Source organism: Anolis carolinensis, chromosome 6 (assembly GCF_035594765.1).
Source record: "Anolis carolinensis isolate JA03-04 chromosome 6, rAnoCar3.1.pri, whole genome shotgun sequence".
NCBI classification, from domain to species: domain Eukaryota; kingdom Metazoa; phylum Chordata; class Lepidosauria; order Squamata; family Dactyloidae; genus Anolis; species Anolis carolinensis.
Genome location: NC_085846.1, coordinates 119247524 through 119268325, shown reverse-complemented (window position 1 = coordinate 119268325; position 20802 = coordinate 119247524). Strand labels below are relative to the sequence as shown.

Genomic DNA, 20802 nt, shown 5'->3' with positions numbered 1-20802 from the left:
ATTAATTAGATAATCTGTGGAAGAGGCCTAAGTGAAGCCTAAGTCTGCCTGTCCCCTGGGGTGAGTCAGTTGCTAGTAGACCAAGTGGGTGGAGCTTAGCCTTCAAACTGGCAGCAATTGGATAAAAATCAATTATTGCTCTCCCCCTAATTAGGACTTTATTTTTCTTTTCTTTTTGTGGTATCAATCTAGAGCCGTGGATGATGGGTTGTGTTGTCAAATTTCAAGGTTGGGGGGCCTGTAGTTTTGTTGTTTTGTCCGCTGCCCTGATGCCATCACTCTTTTATATATATAGATATCTACCGTCCTTGGGGAGATCCCTGCAGGGCGGCTGGGTGCCCCCAGGGGGCGCGCGCCCCGGGAGCCGCCCACACGCGCGCGCCTTCTTCCCCTCCGGAGTGCCCCGGGGCCTGCTGGGAGATGTAGTTCCTCCTCGCTTTCCTTCAGGCCCGGAGGCAGTCCGTCAGTCAGTCAGTCAGTCAGTCAGGCGGCCATCCTTGGCGAGCGAGCGAGCGCGGGAGGGACGGAGGGAGGGGCCGGGCCGGGCCAGGCCTTCGGGGAGGGGCCCCGATCCCGCTCCTTCTTCCCTTCCTTTCCCGCTTCTTCTCTCTCTGGAATCCCGGGGAAACAAGGGCTCCGTCCCCAAGGCTGCCGCGGGATCGGGGCCCGGCTCCCCGGATGGCCGTCGGCGCCGCCTCCCCGCAGGTAAGGAGGCGGAAGAGGAGACGGAGGGAGGGGGAGAGGGCCTCCAGAGCAAAGGGCCCGCGAAGGGAGGATGCGAGTGAGGCCTGGGCCTGCGCCTCCCTCACAAGGCCCGCCATCGCGGCTATTTTGGGCCCCAGACATTCCAGGATCCCCACAGGGTGCGTGGCCATCTGTCGGGGGCGCTTTGAGTGCCATTTTCCTAATTCCGGGTAGAATAGGGTTGGACTGGACGGCCCAACAGGTCCCTTCCAAATCCAGGATTGTGTGAAAAGGGTCCCCTAAAGGCCATAATAATCTATATTCTATAAAGAATCTATATATCTATAATCTAAATCAGGGGTCCTCAAGCTTTTTAATCTGAGGGCCGGTCCACAATCCTTCAGACTGTTGAGGGGCCGGATTATCATTTGGAAAAAAAAATACAAACAAATTCCAATGCACACTGCATATGTCTTATTTGTAGTGTAAAAACAACAACAAGAACAATGAAATACAATATTTTAAAATAAAAACAATTTTAACCCAACATACATTTATCAGGATTTCAATGGGAAGTGTGGTCCTGCTTCTGGCCAATGAGATAGTCAAGTTAGTTAGGATTGTTGTTGTTGTTGTTGTTGTTGTTGTTGTGTGACTTCAAGTCATTTCAGACTTTGGGCGAGCCTACGTCTAAAATGTATTTATTTATTATTTATTTACTGCATTTATTTACTACATTTGTATCACACCCTTCTCACCCCAAAGGGGACTCAGAGTGGCTTACAAATTATATGTACACACAATATATTATATTATTAGCATAGCACAATATTAGCATTATATATTACTATATTGAACTATACCACTGTACTGTAACATTATTAGTAATATTATATGTAATATAGAATATATAATTCATATTATTATATGGTATTATTATTAGTGTTATATTGTATTACATTATAATAATATTATCAATATTATATGTATATACAATATATTATATTATAAAACTGAGCGCGGGGGCCAGGTAAATGACCTCGGAGGGCCGCATCCGGCCCCCGGGCCTTAGTTTGGGGACCCCTGATCTAAATCTATAATCTACTAGCTGTTCCCAGCCACGCGTTGCTGTGGCAAAGTGGTGGTGGTATTGGTTAAAGACTGTTGTGTAATTTTTATTTGACGTTATTTGCAATTTTTTATTAATTTTATTGTAAGTTATTATTTTATTTATTATATTTTATTATTTTCTTGTATTATTTTTAGTTATTTTCTGTTGTTATAGTATTTTATTGTATTAATTTTTAGTGTTTTTTATTATTTTTTATTGGGTTGCTAGGAGACCAAGTTGGAGGAGCTTAGCCTTCTAACTGGCAGCAATTGGATAAAAGCAATTATTCCTCTCTCTCTAATTAGGACTTTATTTTTCTTTTATTTTTGTTGTATCAACCTAGAGGCGTGGATGATGGGTTGTGTTGTCAAATTTCGAGGTTGGGGGGCCTGTAGTTTTGTTGTTTTGTGGGTCGCCGTGATGCCATCACTCTTTTATATATAGAAGATAAAAGGTAATGAAATTTCGGCCTAGGTCAAAACAACAAAACTACACATCCCAGAAACACTAAACTTGGCAGCACAACCCCTCACCCATGCCTCTACGTTCATACAACAAAAGGAAAATAAAAATAAAGTCCTAATTAGAGGGAGAGGAATAATTGTTTTTATCCAATTGCTGCCAGTTAGAAGGCTAAGCTCCGCCCACTTGGTCTCCTAGCAACCCACTCAGCCCAGGGGACAGGCAGAGTTAGGCCTCACCTAGGCCTCTTCTACACTGCCTACAAAATACAGATTATCGGATTTGAACTGGATTATATGGCAGTGTAGAATCAAGGCCCTTCCACACAGCTATATAACCCATTTATAATGGACTTAATGTAAGGTAAAACCTTTAGCCTTTACCTTGACTACCACCATACTTCGCCACAGCAATGCGTGGCAGGGCACAGCTAGTAAATAATAAACTTTATTTTAATATCCCGCCCCATCTCCCTGAAGGGACTCGGGGCGGCTCACAACAGGGACAAGCCTGAGACAACAACACATTTAACAAAAACTTAAAACATTCCAACGATACACAACATAAAATAATGGACAATACATTAAAATCCAAGCAGATAAAATCAGAGTAATTAAAAGCAAGCCAGCGGGGACAGGTTTCATAAAGTGCTGCATCGTGGAAATAAATAACAGTGATAAAGTGCCATACGGTTTTATAAACATAAAGAAGTATTCTAATGACAGCTCTATTGGGCCATCCAGTCCAGGCCTCAAAACAACGCGCATTCAAGTGGCTGTTCAATAGAAATGATATGGAGCCTCTGGTGGCATAGTGGATTAAAGCCTTGTGACTTGAAGGTTGTGCTGCTGACCTGAAGGCTACCAGGTTCGAATACAGTCTGGGGAGAGCGTGGATGAGCTCCCTCTGTCAGCTCCAGCTCCATGCGGGGACATGAGAGAAGCCTCCCACAAGGATGGTAAAACATCAAAACATCCAGGCAATGTCCCCTGGGCAACGTCCTTGCAGACGGCCAATTCTCTCACTCCAGAAGCAACTCAAGTTGCTCCTGACACAAAAAAAAAATTAGAAATGATGGCATGCACCTTCTCTGTGGCATGACCCATGTAATTGAGCACCACATGTACTGTGCAATCCTGGGAGTTCATATAGAGTTGGAAGGAAGGGACCCCCAAAAGTAGTCCGGCCCCAGGATGCCAGGCAGGAACAGCTCCATCCAAGCCCTCCTGACAGATGGCCAGCCACCCAGCCTCTGCTTGAAAGACTCCAAAGAAGGATCCTCCACCACACCCTGAGGCAGGGAGTTCCACTGCTGAACAGCTCTTCTTACACCCAGGAAGTTCTTCCTAAAGTTCAGACGGAGTCTCCTTTCCTGTCATTTGAACCCATGGCTCCACTGAGTCCTAGTCTCCAGGGCAACAGGAAACAAGCCTTGCCCCCCTCTTCCTTATGGGATATTTTTCAAATATGAATGCCGTCTTGACCCCCCTTGAACTTCTGTGACTCATGTATATATTGTATTTCATCATATGTATTTGGAGGAACCCCTGGTGGTGCAGCGAGTTAAACCGCTGAGCTGCTGAACTTGCAGACGGAAAGGTCAGCAGTTTGAATTTGGGGAGTGGGGTGAGCTCCCTCTGTTAGCCCCAGCTTCTGCCAACCTAGCAGTTTGAAAGCATGCAAATGTAAGTAGATCAATAGGTACCGCTCCGGTGGGAACATAACAACGCTCCATGCAGTCATGCCAGTGGCCACATGACCTTGGAGGTGTCTACGGACAACGCTGGCTCTTTGGCTTAGAAATGGAAATGAGCACCCACCCCCAGAGTCAGACATGACTGGACCTAATGTCAAGGGAAAATCTTTACCTTTTACCTATGTATTTATATCCTTCTTTCCTTTCTCCCAAAAAGAGACACAAAGCAGCTAACACTTTAAAAATGTACAATAAATGCAATTAAAGCCCAGAGCATACAAAACAGAAATAAACATGAGACTTGACTGGGCACAGGCAAACTTGGGCGTTTTGAACTTTAACTCCCAAGGCCACAGAAGTTCAGGTGAGGTCAAGACTGCATTCGTTCCTGCAATGGTGATGCATGGAGAGTTTACATTATATTTCCTTTCTGAGCTCTCAGTTCTTCTCCACATTCACATTCCGACCCATGAAATCCTTATGATCAACCCCGAATTGTCTAGCATTTCCTTAGGCAGGGGAGCCTCAGAGGCGCTTCTGGTGGATCTTTCCTTTGAAATAGAGAACCTCCCGTTCCTGGGATTCCTTGGCAGACCTTTGGGGAGGTTTATATATCCGCGGAATGATGTTCAGGGTGGGAGAAAGAATTCTTGTCTGTAGGAGGCAAGTGTGAATGTTGCAATTGATCACCTTGATTAGCATTGACTAGCTTAGCACCTTCAAAACCTGGCTCCTCCCAACAAAGGATTCCCCCAGGCAGGAAGCAGCCAGGCTTTTCAGTGCTAATCAAGTTGGCAAATTGCAACATTCACACTTGCCTCCAGCAGGCAAGAGTTCTTTCTCCCACCCTGGAGATATATAAACCTCCTTTGCCTAGTTTCCTACAAAGCTCACGACCTCTGAGGATGCCTGCCATAAATGTGGGTGAAACGTCAGGAGAGAATGTTTCTGGAACATAGCCAGGAAGCCCGGAAAAGTCACAGCAACCCATTCCTCTCCTGACTTTCTCTCTTTTCCTGTTACCCGCCTGGCCAGTGTTCCTGGGAAACAAAGGCACGCCTTGTTATTATCTCCCTCTCTCTCTCTTTCTCTCCTTTTATAAGGAAAGGGGAATTAAAACAGGAAATTCCTTTTAAACAAAATTGGCAAAACACTTCAGGATGGGAAAGCCTTTTCGGGAGGGTTGGGGGTGGGGCTTTATTTCCACATTTATTTATTTTTTTGCACAATTGAGAGGTTCCTGTCAACCACGCATGCTTCCAGGGACACATTTATTGTATTATCATTAACATGTGTGTATTTATATGCTGCCCTTTTTCCTTTTAAAGAGACTCAAAGTGGTTTGTACCACACAGTATTTGCACTCTGATTTGCTTCAATTGTCACAGCTGCATCTTATCTATGGGATCCTGGGATTTGTAGTTTGATGTGGGTTTCAAATTGTATATTTGTACTACTGTATTTTCAGTCTGATGAGCTGCTCTGAGTATTGTTGAAGAGAAGATAGCATAACAACAATACAGTAGAGTCTCACTTATCCAACATAAACGGGCCGGCAGGACGTTGGATAAGCGAATATGTTGGATAATAAGGGGGGATTAAGGAAAACCTATTAAACATCAAATTAGGTTATGATTTTACAAATTAAGCACCAAAACATCATGTTTTACAACAGATTTGACAGACAAGTAGTTCAATATGCAGTAATGCTATGTAGTAATTACTGCATTTACGAATTTAGCACCAAAATATCACGATGTATTGACAACCTTGACTACAAAAATGCATTGGATAATCCAGAACGTTGGATAAGCGAGTGTTGGATAAGTGAGACTCAATAATAATAATAATAATAATAATAATAATAATAATAATAATAATAATAATGTTTAGCCACATTATTATTTTATTTTATGACACAGCAAACAAGATAGATATGCTGGATTTCATATCACAAAATCACAAGTCGAACACTTCCCAAGTGTCTAGGACTGTGTGATGTATTTTCGGATGATGCGCACAGATCCCAGTAGGGATTATTATTATTATTATTATTATTATTATTATTATTATTATTATTATTATGCTATCCTTTCTTCACTAAGACCTAAAGCAGCTCATCATATTGGGCTATTGGATTATGATCTGTTAGGATCATAACCTATTGGGCAGCAAAGTTTCAGAGGTGTTCCTTTAGTTTATTTGGTAATAGATGAATATCTTCTTTCTATTCCATGCTCTCAACAGACAAAGATTCAAGTAGACTCCTTTAAAATAACGTATTTGTCTTACTTATGACTTCATGCTTTTAAATATACATGTACATTTCTTGTCAGGTTAAGCTTTAGAACGTTTCAGTTTGTATCAACTTACAGTCTTTAACAGTCTCTTTAAAACTATATTGCTCTGTAGAACTCTCTTTCATAACATTCTACTTCCAAACAAACTCAAGCCTCAACTGACTTCTAACTCCTAACACTGGCTTCTGTACTCAAATAGACCCAAGCCTCAACTGACTTCTAACTGCTAACACTGGCTTCTGTACTCAAATAGACCCAAGCCTCAACTGACTTCTAACTCCTAACACTGGCTTCTGTACTCAAATAGACCCAAGCCTCAACTGACTTCTAACTCCTAACACTGGCTTCTGTACTCAAACAAACTCAAGCCTCAACTGACTTCTAACTCCTAACACTGGCTTCTGTACTCAAATAGACCCAAGTCTCAACTGACTTCCTACACCATCTTCCTTTTAAAACTGAACATTCTAAACAGTCTCTGAACCAGTAACATGGTCTGCAGCCCCTCCCACTGCTTTAAGTATATAGAGCTAAGGAAACTGCAAACAAAGAAGACATACGTTTCAGGAAATAAGCCGATACATTTTAAAACAGACACAACATTAAATAGAGGAGGCTTGAGAAGGTTGCTATCTCCCAACACATCAGACTAAAAAAGTACACATTTACAGTTTGAAACCTACAACATATAGCAACATTAAAGTAGAATTCAACATAGAATTGTCAAAACCAATAGCTAAAATCAATTAGAAGCCCATTCCCAGATTCCCAGGAATCCAAAGGAAGGATCCATGACAGTTAGAATGGAATCCTAGAGGTATGATCGTCAAGGAAAACTCATAAACGTGGCAAAACTACTTGGCATCGGCAAACTTGAGCCCTCCAGGTGTGTTGAACTTCAACTCCCACAATTCCTAACAGCCTACTGTTAGGAATTGTGAGAGTTGAAGTCCAACACACCTGTCTACTTGCTGTAAGGTCTCCTATGGGATTACTTGAACCCCTCAATATTATTATTATTATTACTATTATTATTATTTATTGTATTTATATACCACTTTTCTCACCCCTGGGGGGACTCAAAGCGGCTCACAATATAATCCATGGCAAAATTCAATGTCTATCATGTATAAAACATCACATATCAAAGTAGCCAGATATATCAATAGATTAAAACCATTAAAACTATAAATAACAATCACAAACACAACATGAAACATTTAAGTCTTGCATCGATCCCGAGGTTATCTTAACTATTTCCATATTTTTATACTCCTGTCATTCAGCGAATGTCTTCTTGAACAACCAGGTCTAAAGTTGTTTCCTAAATGCTAGAAGGGAGGGTGCGATCTGATGTCAGAGGGGAGGGAATTCCATAGCCGAGGAAGGGGCCACCACCGAGAAGGCCCCGTCTCTCATCCCCACCAATCGCACCTGTGAAGGCAACGGGACCAAGAGCAGGACCTCCCCAGCAGATCTTAGTGTTCTAGCTAGCGCATAAAGGGAGATGCATTTGGATAGATAAGCTGGACTGGAACCATTTGGGGATTTATAGGCTGAATCCAGCACCTTGAATTCTGCTCAGCTGCTGACTGGCAGCCAGTGGAACTGAGGCATCGGGGGGTTGTATGCTCCCTTAATGCCGCTCCCACGGTACACCAACCTTGGTTTCATGGAAATAACACGAACACAGAACATGCAATGTGCTGACTCACGTTTTGGGTTGCAGGTGCTGGTGCGGTGCGAAGACACGGCTCTCTACCCGGCGCCCGAACGGTGGCGAGGCTGGGCGGTGCATGCGGACGCCATGCGGGAGAACTTTGGCTCCACCATCGCTCTGGGTAAAGCAGGGTCGCTTTTTCCAACTGTGCAAAGTCTGGGTTGGATAGACATTTCTAGCCAACCTTTATTCCCTCGATGCTGTTTAGATCAGCCGAGTACCTGTGGAAAAGACAGGTGTCTTAGTTGATTTGTTATGTCTTCTGAACTGGATTCAAAGTGACTGGACTCCATAGACCAGTGGTTCTCAACCTGTGGGTCCCCAGGTGTTTTGGCCTACAACTCCCAGAAATCCCAGCCAGTTTACCAGCTGTTAGGATTTCTGGGAGTTGAAGGCCAGTAGATCATAGCCCCGTCCCTATGGAATCTCTTACGTTTACTAGTAGTATATATTGTAAGAGATTCCATAGGGATGGGGCTATGATCTACCACTGTTTCTAACCAAACCCAGTTTAGATTGATGTTAAATAGAGACACCATAATTCCCTTCGTTTGCAGCTTGTATAACAAGTGCCACTAAAAGTTGTTTATATAGAAGATAATATTACATCACCAACAGTACTTACATACTATATACCATACTTTCCTTTTTTTACGTTTCTCTACAATGCTAAGGTTGTCAGATTGAAAACTGGAGAAGGCATTTTATGCACATTTTATGGTTGTAGAAAAGGGAATTAGAGCAGGTGTGGCTTGTCATGCGACCTGGTAACAAGCAACACCTGTTGGAGGCATTCATGGCCGGAATCACTGGGTCACTGTGAGTTTTCTGGGCTGCCTGGCCATGTTCCAGAAGCATTATCTCCTGACGTTTCACCCACATCTGTGGTAGGCATCTTCAGAGGTTGTGAGGTCTGTTGGAAACTAGGCAAGTGGGGTTTGTATATCTGTGGAATGCTCAGGGTGGGATTTCCCCAGGCAGGAAGCAGTCAGGCTTCAAAGCTGCCAGGCTATTCAATGCTAGCAAATTGGAACACTCACACCTGCCTCAGGCAGACAAGAGCTTTTTCTCCCACCCAGGATATTCCACAGGTATCTATAACTCCACTTGACTCACAACCTCTGAGGCTGCCCACCATATATGTGGGCGAAACATCAGGAGAGAGTGCTACTGGAACATGGCCAGGCATCCTGGAAAATCACAGCAAACCAATAAAGGTGTCTGCTTGTAGGAGAAGTAATTCCAGGAACATTTAGGCTACAATCCACCTGTTTCCCTTGAATGTACCCATAATAATAATAATAATAATAATAATAATAATAATCTTTATTCTTATACCCTGCCTCCATCTCTCCAAAGGGGCAGTTTACATGGGGTGAAAGCCCAAGCAAATACAATAAGGAACATAAAACACATCAAACGGCAAAAACCACACACAAATGAAAATAAACATTAACATAAAATGGTAAAAACATTGGTAAAAACATTGGGGCCGGGCTGTGGCGCAGGCTGTTGAGCAACCAGCTGCAACAAATCACTCTGACCAAGAGGTCATGAGTTCGAGGCCAGCTCGGAGCCCCGTGTTTGTCTTGTCTTTGTTCTATGTTAAGACATTGAATGTTTGCCTTATATGAGTAATGTGATCCGCCCTGAGTCCCCTTCGGGGTGAGAAAGAAGGGCGGGATATAAATACTGTAATTAAATAAATAAATAATAAAAACATGTTAAAATAGATCCCTTTCTTCCACCTCCTTTTGAATGCTAATAATAATAATAATAATAATAATAATAATAATAATAATAAAATGAGCACGCAAAGATACGGTGGGACTTCCGAATCCAGACTGACAAAGTTCTGGAACACAACACACCAGACATCACAGTTGTGGGAAAGAAAAAGGTTTGGATCATTGATGTCGCCATCCCAGGTGACAGTCGCATTGAAGAAAAACAACAGGAAAAACTCAGCCGCTTTCAGGACCTCAAGATTGAACTTCAAAGACTCTGGCAGAAACCAGTGCAGGTGGTCCCGGTGGTGATGGGCACACTGGGTGCCGTGCCAAAAGATCTCAGCCGGCATTTGGAAACAATAGACATTGACAAAATCACGATCTGCCAATTGCAAAAGGCCACCCTACTGGGATCTGCACACATCATCCGAAAATACATCACACAGTCCTAGACACTTGGGAAGTGTTCGACTTGTGGTTTTGTGATATGAAATCCAGCATATCTATCTTGTTTGCTGTGTCATAATAAAATAATAATAATAATAATACTTTATTTTTATACCCCGCCTCCATCTCCCCAAAGGGACTCGGACAGCTTACATGGGGCCAAGCCTGGATAAAACAGCAAACCAAATAAAGACATCAGAAAATACATACACAGATTAAAATTCAACACAGTAAACATAACAAGAGTATAAAATAATAGTGACACTAAAACAAGGAATTGGCACCCAAGTAAAAGGGGTAGAAAAAGAACCAACTGCTAAACATTTCGGTGGGAACTGTCCTAGGAATGGGTCATATTGTGCACAGCCGGGGTGGAATTACGCGTTGCAAATTGTGTCTTCTTCTTTTTCTTCTCGCAGGATCTCCGGTGGCCAAACCTGAATTGGTGGCCCAGATCGAGGATGGCCGTCTCCTTCCAGCCAAGGGTCAAGGGGATGCCGGCCCGAGGGGGCTCCCGGGGGCTGCCAATGCAGGTCAGAGGGCAGGGCCAACGCCGGGGGTGGCAGCATCCAGGAAGGCTCACTGTCCTGGACGGTGTGGTTGGGGTCCTGCTCCGGAAGCATTCTCTCCTGACGTTTCGCCCACATCGACGGCAGGCATCCTCAGAGGCCTCAGGCCCCTTCCTTTTCCCCCCTCAGCCGCTTAAGCGAAACGTCAGGAGAGAATGCTTCCGGAACATGGTCATACAGCCCAGAAAAAACACAACAAAAAGATGGAATTGGACCAAACTTGGCACACAGAGCCCCCATCACCAGCAAAAAATACTGGATGTCTTTGGGGAAAATTTACCTTGATTTGAGGGAGTTATAGTTCACCTACATCCAGAGAGCACTGTGAACCCAAACACCAATGGATCTGGACCAAACTTGGCACGATTACTGGAGGGGATTGGGGGGAACTGACCTTCCTTGCTGGGAGTTGTAGTTCACCCACAACCAGGAAAATTGACCTCCACTGATGATGGACCTGGACCAGACTTGACACACACAACCCCCAGGACTAATTCAACCTATTGAAGGGTTTTGAGGGGACTGACTCACCATAGTGGGAGTTGTAGTTTATCTTACAGTCATAGAGCATATTGAACTCCATGAATGATGCATCTAGATCAAACTTTCAGAACACAACAAACTAAGTACTGATGGAGCTTCTTGGGTTAACCTGGCATGATGTGAGTTGTAGTTCACCCACAACTTTAGGCATTTTCTACAATAAAAAATTGACTTTTTCAAATAATCTGTGCAATGTCAGGTACCCAAGCTAATATTGTATAAAATTCCCTTTAGACTATGTATGTAGGTATTTATTTATGAAGCCAAAATGGGTTTTACATTTAGGCCTGATTCCCATCTCCAAGATATGTCATGGTGTGTGTGTGTGTGTATGCGCCAATACAGGTATTCTAAAATCTGAAATCCAAAACACTTCTGGTCCCATGTGTTTTGGATAAGGGATACTCAACACATGCCATGTTGCGGCAGTGTACAATATCATCATGCTAAAGAATTTAATATCATGTAAAACTGTGCAAATGATAATGTAAACAGGGAAAGAATATCTATTTGACAAACTAAAACCCCTAAGACCAGTTAAAAGAGTTTAGAACTGTTTTAAAACCATTTATGAATGTAATAATAATAATAATACACTTTATTTATATTCTACTCTATCTCTCTGGAGGGACTCAGAGCAGATTACAGAACACATATGAGGCAAACATTCAATGCATTTTGCACAACAACATCCAATGCACAGGCAGAGGTAAAGGTCTTCTCCCTCCTTCATCTCCAGCCTCAATGGCCTTAACCACAACCCCCTTTTCAACCTTGTGTAGGTTGCTGAACAGGTTTGACTCTCTTCCTGAGATGTTTTGGGAGGATGCCCATGAGGCTGGAGGACACTAGAAGGTATCATCCCAAAAAAAAAAAAAAAAGAACTTTTCCAAAACTCTAGTTTCAATCAGTTCAGTCAAATCTCAGTTGGATTTCCCTCTTGGCAATTCCCGGTTTTGAAGACCCTTGGAGGTCTGATTGGCACCAGCATTGCTTTTGTTCTGGTGCTGATTTAAATCCTGGTTTTAAATCCCAGAGTTGGGAGGGACTGCAAACCCCTGCTTTGCAGAAAGATGCCCCTAAAGGCATATAATAATAATAATAAATAATACACTTCATTTATATTCTGCCCTTCTCTTCTAAGGGACTATGAGTGGATTAGAACATTTTCATGCATAGGCAAACATCCAATGCCTTTACAATCATAAACGCACAAACAAAGGCAAATGCTTCTCCCTTCATTCCCGGCTTTGGAATTGGTGCTCATTTCTGTCTCTGGAGGAGGTGCTCTTTCTCCATTTTCAAGCCGAGGAGCCTTGCGATGTTACCTCCTGGTCGTGTGGCCAGCAAGATTGCATAGAGCATCTCTTTACTTTTTCCTGCAGGAGCAGTACCTATTTATCTACTCACGTTTGCATGTTTTCAAATTGCTAGGTTGGCAATGAGCTAGGGCTGACAGACGGGAGCTCATCCCCCGTCTCGCGGATTTGAACTGCCAACCTTTAGGTCAGATTCAGCGGCATAAGAATCTAACCCATTGCGCCACTGCGGCCCCCATTTCTAAAAGGATATGCATTTAATTTTTCCCAAAGGTACATTCACTTGGTTTCAGAGTGTTTGAACCTTCTGAGCTGTTGCTGCTTCTTCAATTGCTGGCTGTCCTTTTTAGTCCCCTAATAACTGTATATACTCGAGTATAAGCCTAGTTTTTCAGCCCTTTTTTAAAGACTGAAAAAGCCCCCTTCGGCTTATACTCGGGTGAGAGTCCTGGTTGGCTTATATTTGGGTCAGCTTATACTTGAGAATATATGGTACATTTATTATTATTCTCTATTATTATTGGTATTATTACATTTATTATTTTTCTCTATTGTTGCTACTATTACATTTATTTTACTCTATTTTATTATTAATACATTTATTATTTCATTCTGATATTATTATTATTCTTGCATTTATTATTTTACTCTATTATTACATGTATTATTTTCCTATATTTATTATTATTATTACATGTATTATTTTATTCTATTATTATTATTAAAAGGATACATAAGCACATTTACATTGAAGAAGATGAGAATCATGATTTGATCAGAGTTGGAGAGATTTATCTTACATTAGAGCTTTATGTAAATATTCAAAAACATTTAACTTACTGATGCCTCAATTAATGTAATTTTATTGGTAATTATTTTTATTTCTGAAATTTACCACTCTCGGCTTATACTGGAATCAATGTTTTCCCAGGTTTTTTGTGGTAAAATTAGGTGCCTCAGCTTATATTCGGGTCGGCTTATACTCGAGTATATATGGTATTTTAAAATTGATTTTTCTCATATGCTCCTGACATGATCTTGGGTCAAAGAAACAACTAACCCTGCATTATACGAGGCCGTGGGAGCTCTCCGCTTAGTGCCAGGCAAAACTGTCTGTCTGTCCCGGTAATTTCCGTCCTTCTCTTGAGCAGGATCTGCAGCCCCGGAGATGGGAAGTGAGGCGAAGAAGGGCCACCCGCCCCCACTGTCATTGCCGCCAACACCGGGGGGACTGGACCAGCGAGGGGTGGGAGAATCAAAGCCGCCGGAGAGGAGTTGCCCAGGTAAGGATTGCCCAGATCATCCTTGTCTAAAGGACGGAGGCGTTTGGGGAGGGACCGGCGCGGAGGAGCAGGCCCATGCAGAGCGGTCCATCTAGCCCTGTGTTGTCAATGCTGATGGGCCACCGGGTCTCCTCAGGGTTGCAGGCATGATGCTTTCCTAGTCCTGCCGTGAGATGGGACCTGGGACCTTCACTATGGGAATCATACCCTTGGGGTCCATCTGGTCTCATCCATTATTGACCGGCAGCCGTGGGGCTCCCAGGGAAGCTTCCTTCTTAGTCCAACCCAGTGTCACGCCACCTATGACCAGAGCATCACACAGAAATCCAGAATAAAGGCAAACAATGTACAGTAGAGTCTCACTTATCCAACACTCGCTTATCCAACTACATTTTTGTAGTCAATGTTTTCAATATATGATATTTTGGTGCTAAAGTCATAAATACAGTAATTACTACATAGCATTACTGTGTATTTAACTACTTTTTCTGCCAAATTTGTTGTCTAACATGATGTTTTGGCGCTTAATTTGTAAAATCATAACCTAATTTGATGTTTAATAGGCTTTTCCTTAATCCCTCCTTATTATCCAATATATTCGCTTATCCAACATTCTGCCGGCCTGTTTATGTTGGATAAGTGAGACTCTACTGTATTGCAAAAAGCACACAAAAATATACAGCAAAAAGCAGGAATAAAGGCCCGGGCTGTGGCACAGGCTGGTGAGTAGCCAGCTGCAGCCAGCTGCAACAAATCACTCTGACCAAGAGGTCATGAGTTCGAGGCCAGCTCGGAGCCTGCGTTTGTCTCTGTCTTTGTTCTATGTTAAGGCATTGAATGTTTGCCTTATATGTGTAATGTGATCCGCCCTGAGTCCCCTTCAGGGTAAGAAGGGCGGAATATAAATGCTGTAAATAAATAAATAAAGAAGATATAAAATCCAAAAGGTCAGAAGCAAATGTCTCTTGCAAATCCAAAGCAAGACAGTTCAAAAGTACTCCAAAACCGAAAAGTCACTTCAATCCAAAGGCAAACGTGACCAAGAATACTCATCATGAACATATGAAAACCTGAATCCTAAACCAAGACTAGAACTTGAGAACCCAGGCCTGACTGTAAAAGCCACGTTGCCTGAACTGAGGGGCAAGGAAACCTAATTTATATACATGAAAACATTATGACTCCCCTGAAACTTTTGCTTCCCACAGAGGTGGGCTGAGCTATGAATCTGGCTATCTGCTCAAAGTTCCAGGCGAGCCCCCTTGCTTAGGTCAATGTCATCGGGTGTGTTGAAGGCTTTCATGGCTGGGATCACAGGATTGTTGTATGTTTTGGCCATGTTCCAAAAGTATTCTCTCCTGACGTTCCGCCCACATCTATGGCAGGCATCCTCACAACCTCTGAAGATGCCTGCCATAGATGTGGGTGAAACGTCAGGAGAGAATGCTTCTGGAACATGGCCATACAGCCCGGAAAACATACAACAACCCTGTCATCAGGTGTGTTCTCATGAGAATCTCTCATCCCTTTTCTTGGCTAGGCTCCTTATCTAGAGAGGGTGATTCCTCCTGGGAACGTCCTTGAAGGCCTGGAGGATCAGAGGCAATTAGGTTCTCATGCACAGCTGGGTCTGTGTCTAAAGCAGTTTTGCTTTCAGGCTGTGCCTGAGACTGCCCTTCTGCATGAGACTGAATCCCAGCGAAACCCACAATCCCATCTGACGCAAACTCATCAGGGACCCCATCAGCCTGCTGTGGCTTTTGCTGAGCTGCAACACCCAGAGAGGGGCCTGGTCTTTGATGGTGTCTCTCACCCAAGAACTAACTAGGCCTTACTCTGCTACGCTTTGGGAGAAAGGCAAGGTAGAAATCAAATAAGAAAATGCATAAAACCAGGGCATTCTGGGTGGCGTGGTGACCTTTCTCCTCTTGCCGATGATGTCCTCATTCTTCATTAGGTCTTCTCTGTCCATCTCACTTGGTGCCTTTCTTCTGATCCTCCTAACCTTCTGCCTCTCGTGTCTTCTCCATCCCAGCAGGCGAGTGGCTGATCCGGACGGTGAAGGTGGAGGCCGAGGACTACACGGAGTGGCCGGCTGGCCTGAGCGCGGAGGTGCTTTTCTCGGGGGTCCCTCCAGGGAGCGTCTGCAAGGCGGAGGGCCCGCCCCCCCGGGTGGAGTACCGGGGCAATGGGGGCCTGGGCGAGCTCTCGGGCCTGGCGCTCCAGCAGTGGCAGATGCTGAGCGAGGAGAAGCCCCTGGCCTGCCCCAAGTGCGAGCATCCCGGGGGCCCTCTGGGCGGAGGCGGGGTTGACAACGGAGACCCCCGCCCTCGCCCGTTCGCCTGCCCCCAGTGCGGCAAGGCCTTTGGCAAGAAGGCCCACCTGACCCGCCACGCCCGCATCCACACCGGCGAGCGCCCCTTCGCCTGCTCGCACTGTGGCCGTCGCTTCTCGCAGAAGATCCACCTGGGCTCCCACGAGCGGGTGCACACGGGCGAGCGGCCCTTCCCCTGTGACCGCTGCCCCAAGAGCTTCCGCAAGAAGACCCACCTGGTGCGCCACCAGCTCACCCACACCGGGGAGCGGCCCCACCCCTGCGCCCTCTGCACCCGCAGCTTTGTGCACCGGCGGCACCTGCTGCGGCACCAGCGCCTCCACGAGGAGGGGGCCACGCCCGAGGGGGACCGCTTAGAACCAGGGCAAGCCCCGGGGAGCGTCAGCAGTGATCCCCAGCCCCGGGCGGATGTGGGTCTCTGTGGGCCCCCCACTGAACAGGGACAGGCTGTGGCTACCTCCGTTGAACTCGGACCAGCAGCACCCCCACCCGTGGAAGTCAGCGAGATGGGGCCGACGGCCATGTTGTACCGGGAACCAAGCGAACTGGTTCCATTCCCCCCGTCCTGCATGGGACACCCGGAAATGTACCAGGGCTCCGTCCTATTCAAGGCCCCAGTTGAGCAGGAGATGGCCAGGCTCCCATGCATTGAACATAACATCCAGAGAGAGGTCATGGCACTGGGTTTTCCTTATCCGGAGCAAGGGCACTGTGGGCCTGTCTGCGGGGCACAGGAGCAGGCAGAGGGGGGCAACCCCTGCGTGGAGCCAGTGAGCAAGACCGAGCCAGAGGGAGACCCCGACACCGCCTGCCCGCAGCCAGAAGAGAAGCCGTTCCTCTGCTCGGACTGTGGGAAGGCCTTTGCCTGGAGGAAGAACCTGGCCTCCCACCAGCGGCTCCACACTGAAGGGGGGAGGCCCTTTTCCTGTGCGGAGTGTGGCCGGGGCTTCAGCGACAAGCGTCACCTTACAGCGCACTTGCGCGGACACATGGGACTGCTGCCATATGCTTGTCCTCACTGCGAGAGGAGCTTTGCCCACCGGGCCGGCCTGGCCTCGCACCAGTGTGGGGGTCATGCCGGGCAGCGCCCCTTTGCCTGCGCCGAATGCGGCCGCTGCTTTGCCCACAAGCGGCACCTGCAACGGCACCGGCGCAACCAGCACTCGGCTGAGCGGCCTTTCTCCTGCGCACAGTGCGGCCGCACTTTCGGCACCCGGGCCAGCTTGGTGGCGCATGTCAAATCCCATGCCGGCCAGCGCCCCTTCGCCTGTCCACTCTGTGGCCGGGCATTCAGCCGGAAATCCCACCTGGCCCGACACGAAGCCGTCCACACGGGTCTGCGGCCGCACGCCTGCACCCAGTGCCCCCGGCGCTTCAGCTCCAAGACCAATTTGGTGCGGCACCAGGCTGTCCACACCGGCCTGCGCCCATACATTTGCACCCACTGTGCCCGGAGCTTCAGCCGCAAGACTCACCTCTTGCGCCACGAACGGACTCACACCACCACCACGGCCCCCTTGCCCAGCGCGACAGGTTGGGCAGTTGCCTCCTTGCCCCAGGGCTCCCTGCCTAGCCAACCCCAGCCAGAACAGCCCCTCATCTTCCCTGTGGCTTTTGACTCCCATTGGCAGTGACAAAATGGCCACCCGCTTGTGCTCTCAGCATTCATTGACTCGGTTTGTGCTTAGTGCGCTACAAAATTGGCAGAGTCACGCACGTTGTTAAAAGGAATTAGATGCCCACAAATCAATTTTAAACAAAATACAAATTACTGTATGTCATCGCATAATAGTCACTATCTCCCATTTTGGTAGGGAAAGGGGGGTACAACTGTGATGCAATGGCGACTATTATGTGGTGAAAAGAGCCCCATTCTGGGGGGCCAATAAAAGGAATTAGAGGCCCACAAATCAATTTTTAACAAAATACAAATTACTGTACATCATCGCATAATAGTCACAATCTCCCATTTGGGTAGAGAAAGGGGGGGGTACAACTGTGATGCAATGGTGACTATTATGTGGTGAAAAGAGCCCCATTCTGGGGGTCCAATAAAAGGAATTAGATGCCCACAAATCCATTTTAAACAAAATACAAATTACTGTACATCATCGCATAATAGTCACAATCTCCCATTTTGGTAAGGAAAGGGGGGGGGGTACAACTGTGATGCAATGGCGACTATTATGTGGTGAAAAGAGCCCCATTTTGGGGGTCGAATAAAAGGAATTAGATGCCCACAAATCCATTTTAAACAAAATACAAATTACTGTACATCATCGCATAATAGTCACAATCTCCCATTTTGGTAAGGAAAGGGGGGTACAACTGTGATGCAATGGCGACTATTATGTGGTGAAAAGAGCCCCATTTTGGGGGTCGAATAAAAGGAATTAGATGCCCACAAATCCATTTTAAACAAAATACAAATTACTGTACATCATCACATAATAGTCGCAATCTCCCATTTTCATAGGGAAATTGGGGGGGGGGGTACAACTGTGATGCAATGGTGACTATTATGTGGTGAAAACAGCCCTATTCTGGGGGTCCAATAAAAGGAATTAGATGCTCACAAATCCATTTTAAACAAAATACAAATTACTGTACATCATCACATAATAGTCGCAATCTCCCATTTTCGTAGGGAAATGGGGGGGGGGTACAACTGTGATGCAATGGCGACTATTGTGTGGTGAAGAAGCAGGAAAATCGCATTCAATAGCATATTAAATCTGATATTTCTCTTATTTTCTGAAATCACCACTTTTGACCAAGGCAATAAAATGATGAAAACTAAACCTAGCATAATTTATTTTACTGTTGCTCCTCCTGTGGACTGACAACAGACTTTGCTCCCCTCTCCTGGAATTTCCCACATTAAGTGGGGTGTCTTCAGATTTCTGCTGAAATAGATCTGAGCAGTCCATCTTGACCACCCTGAGGACTAGAAACTTACATTTGAGGGTGAAATTATCAGATCCTTCAAATGCTGGCCAAAACCGAACTGTGTGCTGCGTATCAGCGAATACACACGGACCCAGGCGCATTCCCCAGCCGCCTGGTTTTTTATTAGATACACAAGACTCAACAGAATAACCAGTATTCTCAGTTTTAAACAAAGACGGGACTATTTTTAATAGTGAACCAGTCATTTTAGTAGCATCCCAAGGCAATTGTAAATTACGTTTTTGTAAAACTCTCTCTCTGATGTAAACAAGAATAAAGTGATCAAATTCTACCTCGCGTCCTGATTCTTTCATGTTGAAGGGCTGGAAATAGCTCCACTCTGTCTTCAGAACGTCTTTCTCGTTTGCTGTTGCAATCTGCCATAAATTGGAAACGCACAATAATGAAATGATGGAATAGTCAGTACCAGAATTAAGGCAATTTGGAGCCTTTTTGGTCACAATATCAGTGGTTAGTATACTGTATATACTCGAGTACAAGCCTAATTTTTCAGCCCTTTTCTTAAGACTGAAAAAGCCCCCCTCGGCTTATACTCGGGTGAGGGTCCTGGTTGGCTTATATCTGGGTCAGCTTATACTCGAGAATATATGGTACTTTTATTATTTTTTTCTATAATTATTGATATTATTACATTGATTATTTTTCTCTATTATTGTTGCTACTATTACATTTATTTTACTCTATTATTATTATTATTAATACATTTATTATTTCACTCTGATATTATTATTGCATTTATTATTTTATTCTATTTATTATTACTTGTATTATTTTCCTGTATTTATTATTATTATTACTTGTATTATTTTACTCTATTATTATTAAAAGGATACATAAGCACATTTACATTGAAGAAGATGAGAATAATGATTTGATCGGTGCTGGACAGTCTTTATCTTAAATTTGAGCTTTATGTAAATATTCCAAAACATTTAACCTACAGATGCCTCAATTAATGTAATTTTATTGGTATCTACAGTACAGTCTCACTAATCCAGGCCTCGCTTATCCAAGCCTCTGGATTATCCAAGCCATTTTTGTAGTCAATGTTTTCAATATATTGTGATATTTTGATGACAAATTCATAAATACAGCAATTACAACATAACATTACTGTCTATTGAACTACTTTTTCTGTCAAATTTGTATAGCATGATGTTTTGGTGCTTAATGTGTAAAATCGTAACCTAATTTGATGTTTAATAGGCTTTTCCTTAATCTCTCCTTATTATCCAAGATATTCGCTTATTCAAGCTTCTGCCGGCCCGTTTAGCTTGGATAAGTGAGATTCTACTGTATTTTTATTTCTGAAATTTACCACTCTCAGCTTATACTGGAGTCAAATGTTTTCCCAGTTTTTTGTGGTAAAATTAGGTGCCTCGGTTTATATTCGGGTTGGCTTATATTCGAGTATATACGGTAGTCAGCATCATCTATCTATATATATAAAAGAGTGATGGCATCACGGCGACCCACAAAACAACAAAACTACAGACCCCCCAACCTCAAAATTTGACAACACAACCCATCATCCAAGGCCTCAAGGTTGATACAACAAAAAGAAAAGAAAAATAAAGTCCTAATTAGAGGGAAAGGAATAATTGTTTTTATCCTATTGCTGCCAGTTAGAAGG

The 20802-nt window shown here is 44.5% G+C and overlaps 1 protein-coding gene across 2 annotated transcripts; it reads left to right on the top strand.

Moving 5' to 3' along the window:
- Positions 1–461: 461 nt before the first annotated feature.
- Positions 462–19440, top strand: LOC103281442 (zinc finger protein 467). 2 transcript variants are annotated; one of them, XM_008122997.2, is made up of 5 exons: positions 462–705; positions 7983–8094; positions 10570–10683; positions 13733–13864; positions 15903–19440. In XM_008122997.2, the coding sequence occupies exons 1-5, from the start codon at positions 679–681 to the stop codon at positions 17831–17833; spliced, it is 2316 nt and encodes a 771-aa protein (XP_008121204.2). In that variant the 5' UTR covers positions 462–678; the 3' UTR covers positions 17834–19440. The 2 variants fall into 2 exon arrangements, with proteins under 2 accessions (XP_008121204.2, XP_008121203.2); XM_008122996.2 differs by having other exon boundaries at positions 463–705; positions 15900–19440.
- Positions 19441–20802: the final 1362 nt, after the last annotated feature.